The sequence below is a fragment of the Colias philodice genome, chromosome 21, assembly GCF_061535455.1.
Source record: "Colias philodice isolate Cphi_HAF_F1 chromosome 21, ilColPhil1 Martin Lab GWU primary, whole genome shotgun sequence".
In the NCBI taxonomy this organism is placed as follows: Eukaryota; Metazoa; Arthropoda; class Insecta; order Lepidoptera; family Pieridae; genus Colias; species Colias philodice.
The window spans coordinates 1,539,009-1,551,022 of record NC_143106.1 but is presented as its reverse complement, the minus strand read 5'-3'; the positions used below and the strand labels follow the sequence as shown (position 1 = coordinate 1,551,022).

General features: G+C 37.5%; 2 protein-coding genes across 3 annotated transcripts in view; one reads left to right on the top strand and one right to left on the bottom strand.

Annotated features, from left to right (window-relative positions):
• The window catches only part of LOC149478667 (uncharacterized), a 31,957-nt gene extending 19,943 nt beyond the window's left edge, over positions 1-12,014 (top strand). For both annotated transcript variants that reach the window (XM_089708637.1, XM_089708638.1), the window contains 12 exons: positions 1,081-1,159; positions 1,979-2,416; positions 2,654-2,845; positions 3,243-3,347; positions 3,821-4,017; positions 4,584-4,722; positions 5,175-5,270; positions 9,339-9,435; positions 10,099-10,226; positions 10,765-10,974; positions 11,298-11,426; positions 11,905-12,014. In XM_089708637.1, coding sequence (XP_089564763.1) covers positions 1,081-1,159; positions 1,979-2,416; positions 2,654-2,845; positions 3,243-3,347; positions 3,821-4,017; positions 4,584-4,722; positions 5,175-5,270; positions 9,339-9,435; positions 10,099-10,226; positions 10,765-10,974; positions 11,298-11,426; positions 11,905-11,976 — 1,882 coding nt within the window. In that variant the 3' untranslated portion in view covers positions 11,977-12,014. The remainder of the gene's footprint in view (positions 1-1,080; positions 1,160-1,978; positions 2,417-2,653; positions 2,846-3,242; positions 3,348-3,820; positions 4,018-4,583; positions 4,723-5,174; positions 5,271-9,338; positions 9,436-10,098; positions 10,227-10,764; positions 10,975-11,297; positions 11,427-11,904) is intronic.
• LOC149478668 (retinol dehydrogenase 14-like) lies at positions 7,248-8,491 on the bottom strand. Its single transcript, XM_089708683.1, has one exon. The coding sequence runs from the start codon at positions 8,294-8,296 to the stop codon at positions 7,358-7,360; it is 939 nt and encodes a 312-aa protein (XP_089564809.1). The 5' UTR covers positions 8,297-8,491; the 3' UTR covers positions 7,248-7,357.

Below are 12,014 nucleotides of genomic sequence, written 5' to 3'. Positions count from 1 at the left end.
ACTTAGGCACATAATTATCGTATTTGTACGATAATTTTCGTACGGTTCGACCGTCACGCGACATGCGCTACACAGACCAAAAAGTTTGAGACGATGTAATAAAAGTTTCACTTTAATATTGTAGGACATTATTACACAAATCGACCTAGTCCCACAGTAAGCTCAATTAAGGCTTGTGTTGTGGGTACTAGGGGACGATAAATATTATATTTAACAAATACATATATAGATAATAACACCCAGACCCAAGAACAAATAATTGAGTTCATCACACAAATATTTGCCCTGACCGGGGATCGAACCCGGGACCGTCGGCTCAGTAGGCAGTTACTTTACCACTGCGCCAACCGCGTCGTCAAAGTGTTAAATCATTATTGATGTGAAAACTTCTTTAGCGGCGTTGAGCACTTTTTCTGTAATGGGTATAAAATCTTAAACTCGCGACAGGACACGTGACCTGATCGAAAAAGCGTAAAACGGATACCATTCCAAAATATCAAACATGCTCAACGTTAATAATCAAGTTTTCACTTCTGCCGGCACTCCCCCAGTGCAACCCGTCTTTTTTTTTATTAATAAAATGGTGTAGATAACTTACCAACAGAATATTGGCGGCACATACACGATTAGACGTCAAAGTCACTGTCACGCATGATTCAGCACTCTCGCTCACATGTCGTGAGCGAAAAAGAGACAACTGAAGTAAAGTATCATTGACAAATTAATAAATGCGAAAGTGTGTAAAAGTGTATGGATGTTAGTTATGTCTTTAGCAAAACTACTGAACGAATTCTGATGATATATTGATATAGCTACCACACTACATTGAGTGATTCCAGTAAATAAGCTAAACAAATACTTATTTAAACAGCTACTTTAGCGTTGCCTAGTAGTTTGTAAACATGTACGTAGACGTACATTTACGACGTGAAAAAAAAGTACTTGTTTTATGATTTAAGACAAATCGGACTAGTAGTAGGTTAAAACTTAATTCAGCCTTTGAAAAATCGAAAAAAAAATCTGTACTATTAATAAAGTTATCAATACAAATATTTTAAACCATCTTAATGTTATTTGCAGGCCGTCAAACAACAAAATGAACGGCGAGCCTCGAACCCCAGTCCCTGCGCGGCAGGGCTTCCCGCCGCACCACCACCACGTTAGTACCACACCCCACCGTTATCAATACCACCCTTATCAGTACCACCCCTATCGAAGTAACTCTTATCAACATCGATATCAGACGAATTATAGACCTTATAGAGGGAGGGGAAGAGGTAGGTATTGGAATGAATATTAAAAAAATAGTGACTTAAAAGTGCATTTGAAAATAGTGTTTAAACGGACAAGATTTATTTCTGGGTAATTTTGTTGCTAATTTTTGTTAATAGGGCCGATTTTTCAATGCTTGGCTAAAACTTATTCGTCTAATAATGTATAAAACTACCATTTTAAAAACGTATTCTAATTGTCCGTATTTGACAGTTTACGTGACATTTTAATATTATTGTGTAATACTTTATTGGACAGATAAGTTTTGAAAAATCGGCCCTTATAAAAGGTATTGTAATTTTTTATTATCATAGTGACATAATGACATCTCATTGTGGCAATAATAATTGTGATTGCCATTTTGACGCGTACAAACGCGTATTGTACAAAATATTTGATGAAATAAATAATTTTCCTTGAATTTTAGTATTTAAGTTTGTTCCCAACCTGTTTAAACATCCCAAAGAAGTTATAAGTAGCATTGTAAACAACTTTATTTTAAATATTAAATTGGAATTTAACTATTAATAAAAAAAATCCTAGTAACTTGGCAACAGAAACATGTTAAAAATATGAAAAATTAATGAAATGTATTGTACAGTAAAATAAACTAATAAATAGTAAGTCAACATGGAAACAATTTTAATAGGTAATCAGTGAAAACGGAAACTATATACTTGCATGTTAATAGACAATTTCTAAACAGAGTGGAGCGTCAGAGCCACCGAGTCGAGGCGGTCGTGGGCACGCACCACCAGATCCTCGGGAACCGCGGGATCCTAGAGACCAACGGGACCCTAGAGACCAAAGGGACCCTAGAGACCAACGGGACCCTAGAGACCAACGGGACCCAAGAGACCAACGGGATCCGAGAGACCAACGGGATCCCAGAGATCAACGCGATCTCAGGGAACCTAGAGACCCACGGGAACAACGCGACATCAGAGAACAAAGGGACCCGCGGGACCAACGTGAAATCAGAGAACAAAGGGATCCCAGAGAACAAAGAGACCCGAGAGAACAAAGAGATCCGAGGGAACAAAGGGATCCGAGGGAACAACGGGATCCCAGAGAACAAAGGGAAATTAGGGAACCGAGGGATCCTAGAGAACCTAGGGAACCGAGAAGACAAGATGAATTACAGGTACATATTTAAAATTATTGACAATTATTGACAAAAATAGAACATTATTGATCAATCTATTTAACAGTTAATTGATATTTACCAGGTTTACCAGAATTAGTATTATAAATTATTACAAATTGTTATGATATTTCACAAAATAAGTTGTTCATTTTCGGTCACATTATGTGTACCTTTAACTCTTCTAAAACAAGCAAGCTGTCATCAAGTTGCAATCATAAAATAATACTCTTACAGGAGCTGCGCAAGTTCGGTCAAGAGTTCAAACTAGTGTCCGGCGCGGTGGGCGTGCCCGTGGGCGCGGCGAGCGTGGCCGTGAACGTGGGCGTGGGCGTGCCCGTGGTCGTGGGCGTGGGCGCCGCGCCCACACAACCTGTGGTACCGCCCGCACAGGTGATGCAAGCGGCGCCGCATAATCCTCAACCACCGGTTAGTTGTTATTGACTTTAAATTTGGTCGTTTTGAGATGCTTTTCTTTGATTATAGGTGGATAATAAACAGTAATAACTATAACGCTTCAAGTTGAAAAGCTTCAAGTAATTTATTTAAAACTTAGATTAGATAATATAAAAAAATGTTATAGAAGCTGAGTAACTTGATAATCTTTGTTTTTAATTCGATTGTGCTCCTTTTTTTACCGTGTGCTAAGTTGATGTCTGCTTATATAAAATTTTACAAGCTAAAATCGGATTAAACGACATTTTAGAGATGTATCTTCTCTATAGCTACATACTACTATGAATACTTATTATGTAGTTACTATTCAAAATTAAATTATTTTACTTTATTACTAACATATTAAAATGTATATGCTTCTAAATTGCAGACACAACCATGTCCCGTGGCAGCGAGTCCACCAGAAGTGTCTGCGAATGTAGGCCCACCGTCAGAACCACACAAACGGCCAGCCAGAGCGCCGGAACATCACAAGGTATGTTATTTTTTATAGTAAATTTATTTATCCATTGTAGCCATGCTATCAACCTTCTCTGGATTATGGATAATGTGAAAAAACTAAATAAATATGTATTGAAAGTTTGAATTTAGCCTGTTGATTTTCGAAGTTTATAAAAATTAAAAATATTGTTTTTTGTTTAGATATTATATTATTCTCGTTTCAGCTTCTTATTGATATGTGGTCTGAATAGTAAACATGCTATCTTATTAACATATTTACTGATTCAGTTAACATTTATTTTATACTAGTTATGCCCTGCGGTTTTACCCACATTTCTAAAAAAAATGTATCTCCATTTATTTACCTACTATTTAAAATGTAAAAGTATTTAACCGACATGAAAACACACTATTGATTTCACGTTATTCCAATTTTGTTAATAACCATATAAAATATAATTATCGTCTTTCTTATTACCTATTATTATTTAATTTTTCCACCCCCAGCCACCCCCAGTACCAAAACCGGAAGAACCAGAAGAGCGCAGTGCTCACAGCACTTCCCCACGAGAAGCAGCATCCCCCAGCGTGGAGCGAGCTACAGCCACCCTCAAGAAGTCCACCCTCAACCCCAACGCGAAGGAGTTCAACCCGAGCGCGAAGCCCTTCACCCCACGCAGTCCCACCACCCCGTCGCACAGCAGGTACACGTCAATATATTCGTTTCGTATATTTCGTTGAAAACTGAATTCAACTGACAAAAATTTCGCGAATTTTTATTACGGAATTTAAATCGCAAGAATAAAATACAATACACAATGAAACACAATGAAATAAATTGTAATCTGATTATAATTTTTATGTATAGACCTACCAAATAGAATAGTACCCAGCACACATAATTAAATATATGAGAAGCGGTTACTTCAATTTTGGAGGTTTATACAGTAGTTCATTTCAATCGTTCAGTTTGGTTTGAATCAAAGAATTACTATTATAAGATCAAATAATATACTCTCGGCTAGTGTTAAAACGTCTCTAAAATCACATGTATTAAATTTATAACAAGGATTATTAGGAAGTTATTCTTGAATAAAGTCATTTTTGGTGAAATCGTCCCTTTATTGTTTATTTATATATGAATAAATATGTTTGAGTTTGAATTTTATTTTATTAGCCTGCATTTTATATTGCCTTTTTATTTGAGTATTGAATACTAGAGCCTTAGATATACAACAAAATGGAATCTAACAAAACTTGCATTTCCCAGACCGCACACACCAAGCACGCCGATGGGTGTAGGTGGCGTGGGCGTGGGCGGCGTCGGCGTGGGCGTGGGGCTAGGTGGCGTGGGCGTGGTTGGAGCTGGCGTGAGCTACGTGCCCGCACCACCACCGGGACCGCATATGGTGAGTTTATAGTGTATACTGTATACTTCTATTACTCAGCCTAATAAGTAGGTAGAGTTCTGTTTAAAGCAATGTGCGTGATCGTGAGTGATAGCAGTTTATTACATACATCAACATATTATAATATGAATAATACATATCATAAAAGCATATTGTATTGACCACCGACTTTGATTTATCACCACGTAACACGTTACTAATTTATTTTTTATATTTTAATTCAACATAAAATAAACTGTAATCGTAATTTGCATACAGCATAATTTGCACAAAAGGTTTACATAATTTGCCGTATTGCTGAACAGCATTCTCTACTTGGACACCTGGCATGAAAGGAAAAGTAAGAACTTCATGGGATAGTGCACTTTATTTTCTCACATTATACCCTTTTATATACTCGTGACTCTATAAAAATTCGAATACTCGTATTAACGTGATACTCGTTCCGGCAGCCGCACTTCCAGATGGCAGCAGTGCCGTACGCCATGATGGCTGCAGCAGCAGCAGCTTCACAGCAACCGCCGGCTTATTTGCCGCACCCGCATCCCGTGAGTTACATTTAATTTATTTATATGACAATATGGTATATAATAGTGGGTGTGCCGAGCACACGTGTCAGAAGTGATACTTCTCATATGATGTGATGTTCGCTTTCGTACCGTCGTGTAAGATTGCTGAATCTTATTTGTTTCGTTGCGGTATGAAACAAATAATAAATAAAAAATATAATATGAATATTTTAATGCTAAAGTGTTTGTTTAATCGAAATTATTTCTGGTAAATATTTATAGATTTATTTTTATAGTGGTCAGTCCGTTCATCATCAACGGCTACATTTTATAACCGATTAGAAGCGCATAAATAAAAGTAGAAAAATGTTCATTTTGACAGCAAAATTTAGGTCAGATATTGTATTATTTCTTGGTTTACCCACAGTTCTGGGCATTTTATTTCATGTTCAAACTAAATTGTTATGGCCAAATGAATTTGTTTTTCATTCAAAATACTAGATAAAATATAATATGACAAGTTTTCAAATAGGAAAAATTGTTGAAAAACATATCTCCATGCAACGCATGACATGACCTATGGATATGCAGCTGACGGTCGCGAGTGACAGTAAAAGTCCCTGATGCATTTTAAATTTATCTCGAGTGAAAATAATTGCATAAACCGCAGCAATATAGTGAAGTCCCGTGTCCCCTAGTGGGGTAAGGGGCAGATGCATTATGCATACATCTGTTACTTGTGTTTATGGGCGGTGATGTCCACTTAACACCAGGTGGCTCACCTTCCCCTTTGCTTTCTCTGACATAAAAAAATAGTAAGATGATGTATGTGTAGCCGACCAACGGGCACATGGAGATGGGTTGCGAGTGCCGGCAGTACGGCCCGCCCATACTGCTGCTGGCCGACAAGCGCGACCGACACGACGCGGTGAGCGTGTGGGGTGGCCTTTATAACTAAAAAACATTGCTTGTCTGTAAAGTCGGTTTACTGACGATAGTTGAACGTGACAACGTCCGATTGTGCTTCTTTGTCGCTCGTTCCGCGCTCTCGCTCGCATTTCAAGCCTCACATGGAACGCCTCAGAGCGAGGTAACGCCGCATGAGTCATGTTTTTTCGTGCGTGCAGCCGGCTCTATCGAATTATAAGACGTTGTCACGTCAAAAAAGTTTTTGAAATAACACCACTGTATAACCATTGTTTTTGCGTATAAATTCATTTCATTTTTAATATTTTAGAGATCAAAATGTGAAATTACCTAATATTTTGGAAACTGACCTTTTTTGTTAGGGCATGGTATTTTGAGCAACACAATGTAATATGATAATATATTTTGTCAGTGATCAATTAATTATCTTCGATAAACTGATAACTTCCATTTTTTTAGTAAATTTTGTTTAAGTCAAAACAAAAGGCTCTGGTCTTGATGTTTTATAGAACTTCTAGTAAATGATTCGGAAGTACTGTAAAATAATCGAGAACATATTTGGAATCTTTTGTATATTGAAAATAATAATCATTTTGAGTTTACAGTCTGCCCTTGTAATATTAAAAAGGATTGAAGGCTTTGCAATTTTTTTCTATATAATGTTTGGAAGTCATTGGTCACCCGATTTCGTGTTATTTTTGCGTGTAAAACTTTTATTGAACTTCTAATCTAATAATACATAAAATTGAAGTGTTTTTAATCAGTTTGCAGTGTGTGTTTTTTTACTAATACGATTTTTCCAGAGGTTAATAAAACAAAAAATAATATTAAATAATTTATTGTACTTTATATAATATAATAAGAGATAATAGAATATAATATCAAAGAAAATCTTATATATAAAATTCTCGTGTCACAATGTTAGTCTGCATACTCCTCCGAAACGGGTGGACCGATTCTCATGAAATTTTCTGTGCATATCGGGTAAGTCTGAGAATCGGCCAACATCTATTTTTCATATGTACCACGGGCGAAGCCGGGGCGGACCGCTAGTATAATATAATATTTCTTTTTACAAATACATACAAGTAAATTTTTAAACTATCAAATATCCTTAATTTAACTACATTTAATTTAGGAACTTCATAATTATATATCCACAGGATAATAACTACACAATACAATTTTATAAACTACGTTTAAACCTCGCTCATTTCATTCGGTTTCAAATTGACAAGCTTCTCACTAATTGTCCACAATTGCCTAGCTAAGTTTTCGTCTTCTGCCTTTGCACTAGGCCTCACCTCCTTGCAGTCTTCGAAATAAGCACCAGTTACTACATCACAGTCATCTGATACAGCCACATACACGGATGTTTGAGCGCCCTCCGCTGGGGTTTTGAAGAAGAAATACAATAAAACGCTCCTTAATTTCTCCAATATAGTGGAACTTCTATATAGTGACGTGTTCACTTGCCCCGGATTCAAGCAATTGACAACTATGCTGGTGTCCTTTAATCGCCTAGCCAACTCCTTAGTAAAGAGGATATTGCATAACTTACTGTTGGCATATGACTGAATATAGCCAGTTCTTTCGTCGTCTATGCCGTCGATTGTCCCAAACTTGTGCCAAGCTGATGAAACAACTACTATTCTACTAGGCGCTCCCGCTTTCAACATCGGTATCAAAAGATTGGTCAATAGGAACGGGCCAAAGTAATTTATCTGCATGTCTTTCAAAAGTCCATCGTTAGTTCGTTCTCTTGTAGTGCATATGGCTCCCGCGTTGTTTACCAAAACGTCCAGTTTCGCTTCTGTTGAACTCAATTCGCGGCAAAACTGTCTCACTGATGATAGAGATGTTAAATCCAAGTGTATGTAGCGGACTCTTTTGTTTTTGGTCAGTTTTGTTATGATTCTCACTGCACGTTCGCCCTTCTTGTCATTTCGGCAGGCGATTATCACTTTGGCTCCTCGCTTAGCCAGTTCCAATGCTGTTTCGAATCCTATACCACCACTAGCGCCTGTCACCACCACCACTTTACCACTCATCACGGTGTCATCATAACATTTTCCAGATGTCAATTTATTGAACACTTTTATCCCGAAAACGGCTAACACGATCCACACCAGCCACATCTTTTTAGTAATGAAAACATTGGCAACCTTCAAGTCTCAATAATGTGTCGATAAGATTGTGATAAAAATATATCCAGCACTGATTAGGAATGTGATTTTTATATAATGGCTTTAAATTATTTATGTGATAACTCTGCTATCGTAAAGCACATCCTCTTGGTTGTAAGGTCACGTCTTCACTAGATCTATTGCTAAACAAAAAACGAAACATTTACATAGATATGTTGTAACGCGACAGTGTGCTCGGGGTGCTAATTTAATAGTTATCTAATTTTGACGTGCGACCAAATACATGCTATACATATTTATAAATTAAGTCAAGGCTGTTCGATCTAGTTTTTTTACGTCTATATTTGGTACTCGAGTTCTTATCGTGGTAGTAATTTAACGAAGTTGCATTATTGTACTATCTCTGTCGTAAAAATTGTCTATTCTAAAATACATTTTTTTTTTTACAATTCATGAAATATGTACCGAAGAGGCTTTATAAATTACTGAAATAACTTACAATATGATTCGATCTGCATATAATTAACTATAAATCATAATATCATGTCACTATCAGTAATTAATTCTGTAAAATAAACAAACTTATCGGTCAAGTGTCACTTATCACTTAATTAGCGCATGGCTAATATCCATGTATTTTTTTAATCGCAAATTTTTTATTTAAAAAAATGACTTACGATAATTATTATTATGCCATAATAGTAAGATGGACGGATAAGATTAGAATATTTAAAAAACTTTCATTTTCATACCATCCAATAATTTTTTGAATAAATTTCTACTACCTACTTGATAAGGTTTTAAGTTTTTACACTGACACTAACAATGAGTGCATCAAAATATCATTGACATAGTTTTTTTTTGTGGCAAATAATAACAGGTGGAGTTCTTTTGTGTGACATAACAACTAAAACAGAATGATTTTTGAGAATCTTATTATGTTTTAATGAATGCAGAGCCAAAAAATATCATTTTCTATAGAGATATATGGCCATAAAAATATAAAAAGTAATATGGTTGAATAAATTTTCAGATATACGGCGCAGCGATGGGCGGCGGCGCCGCAGTAGCGGGCGGGGCTGGACAACACGCGCCCATACCTACACAGCCACAGAGAAACTTTAGAAAAGGTATGAATATATTATATTGTCTTTATGAACTTTTGTTATTTTTTAAATACTAGCGGTCCGCCCCGGCTTCGCCCGTGGTACCTACATGTTTAAATTATCCTATCTCTCAAGTTGGATCGAACTGCACATGGTGTGCGAATTTTATTATAATTGGTTAAGAGTCCATTGAGGACAAACATTGTGACACGAGATTTATATATATAATATATAAATATAAATATGAATTCTGATTTTGCATTTACATACATCAACAGGGATGTTTTGTATTTCACAAATATGTTAAAAAATCTATGAATATTTTTGTGATATGGTAAATTGAAGAATTATAGCTCATTTTAAGGTCTAAAAAAAGTTTTTTTATTTTAAGTAATTAAAAATGTTAATTTTTCTCATCACTCTTCTTAGAAATGAATATCCTTATCATTAAAGATTGCTTTAATGATAAGGATATTCATTTCTAAGAAAATTATTAATTTTGACTAATATTGGATTCATTTAATCAGAACTGTTAGCATTTTCAGTTGACAACGATATTTCAATGCTTACAATCGATCGAGAGAGGCCTTTTTTGAATGCTATAAAACTAAAATATTGAACTCAATATTGATACTATCAAATTTTCAGTTTTTTCTTTGTTTGTGATGTGTTTATATCGTGTTGTAGGCATGCAAGTAGCAACAGCGACGGGGCAACCGTTGCTCGCCCCGGCGCCGATGCAGCAGTTCGTGCCGTACCCGCACCCGCACCCGCACCCCGCGCCGCCGCAACCCGCGCTGCAGTACCCGCACATGGTATACAGATAACATATATAAGTGTATCTCATATATAAGTCTACTGGTCCGATTTGAAAAATTCTTTCGGCGTTAGATAGCTCATTTGTCGAGGAAGGCTATAGGCTATATTATATCATCACGCTACGACCAACAGGAGCGGAGGAGCCAGTTATAAGATAAAATTGTCTGCGTGTGCGTATTTTGTGAGGCATGTCAATGCGAGCACACGTTTCGCATAGTTTAGCAGGCGTGTACACAATCTACATTGATTTAAAAATAAAATTTCGGCTACATTCTTCCCGTCATAAACGTCAAATATTTTCGACTATTTATATGGTTTTCCGTATTTTTATTTTTGTTTGTTCTCTCAGAAGTGTTTTGACAATGAAGGCGGTTTAGTTGTTTTGTTGTAAATAAAATATATTTATTATTATCAATTATAAACACATGTGTTCTTGCTGCAGGTGCGCATGTACCAGGCGTATACGCCGCAGGTCCTAACTAATGTATATTATGTAGTGTATATTGTTACTAACGAGACATGTTTTTATTGCAGGTGCGCATGTACCACGGCGGCGGCGTGGGCGTGGGCGGCGGCGTGGGCGTGGGCGGCGGCGCGGGCGAGGGCTACGCGCCGGCCGCCAGCCCCGCGGCCGCGTCCCCCGCGCTGTACCCGCCGCCCTCGCCCGCGCACACGCCGCACCCGCACCCGCACGCGCACGCGCACCACCCGCCGCACCACCACTACCAGCAGCCGCCCTTCCAGGTAACACTAACACTAGTGACACTCACACTAAACTAAATACTAAGTGTCTACCACCACTTACACTAACTAAATACTAAGTGAATACCACCACCAGCAACAGCCGTCGTTTAAACTTTAAGGTAACACTTACACTTGTGACACTGACACTAAACTAGCAACTAAGTGTTTAACGCTACCAGAAGCCGTGGTTCCAGGTAACACTAGTGATACTGACACTAACTTAAATCAACCAGTCCAGTTTGGTAGACCTAATTAAAAAAAGACTAAAATATTAAATAATATGAAATTAATAAGAATATAAATAAACAATAATGTTGTTTCAGGTGCTGTGCCCGCTGATGGGGCCGGGTGGGGGCGCGCACCACCACCACCACCACCACGTGGCGTACCTCAACCACGCGCCGCCCACCGCCTCGCCGCCGCACCACCCCCACCACCCGCAACATGTACAGGTCAGCTATACATAGTAATACTTGAACTTAATGTTGAAATACGTTGAAAATATTATTTGCAGCAGAATACTGCAAGACAAGATCTAAAATAATCGTTATACGTATATTAAATTCGCTATTGTAATATAATATTCTGGAAGAAATCGCTATTTAGCGATAAGGCCGCAGTTTGTTACAATGTATCCTAGGTTAAGTCTCAATTTGTAATTTATCTTGAGCAATAAAGCATAAATAAATAAATAAATATTGTTGTTACAATATCAATTGCAATCTGATTGCTGCTTTAGATGTTTCGCTCCAGTAATATTTGAAATATATTTTGTATTTTTGCAGAATAAAACAAATAGATATTCCATTATTACAATATATGATTTACTTGTAAATTAAAATCAACTGCATTAGCAAACATGCACATATGTCTAACTCGTATTCAATTGTGTGTCGTTCAATACTAAATGTGCCGCTATCCGTGTTCCAGCAAGTGCTGCTCCCGCCGCAGCAGCCGTCCGGCGGCTCGAGCACACCAGGCGTGCACTCGTCCCACCCGTAGGGCGCGGTCCGGGCCCGCGGGCGCCGCGCCCCGCCCCG

Bases quoted from the DNA above. Each gene is read 5' to 3' on its own strand.
- LOC149478668 (XM_089708683.1), bottom strand. From the start codon at position 8,296: ATGTGGCTGGTGTGGATCGTGTTAGCCGTTTTCGGGATAAAAGTGTTC.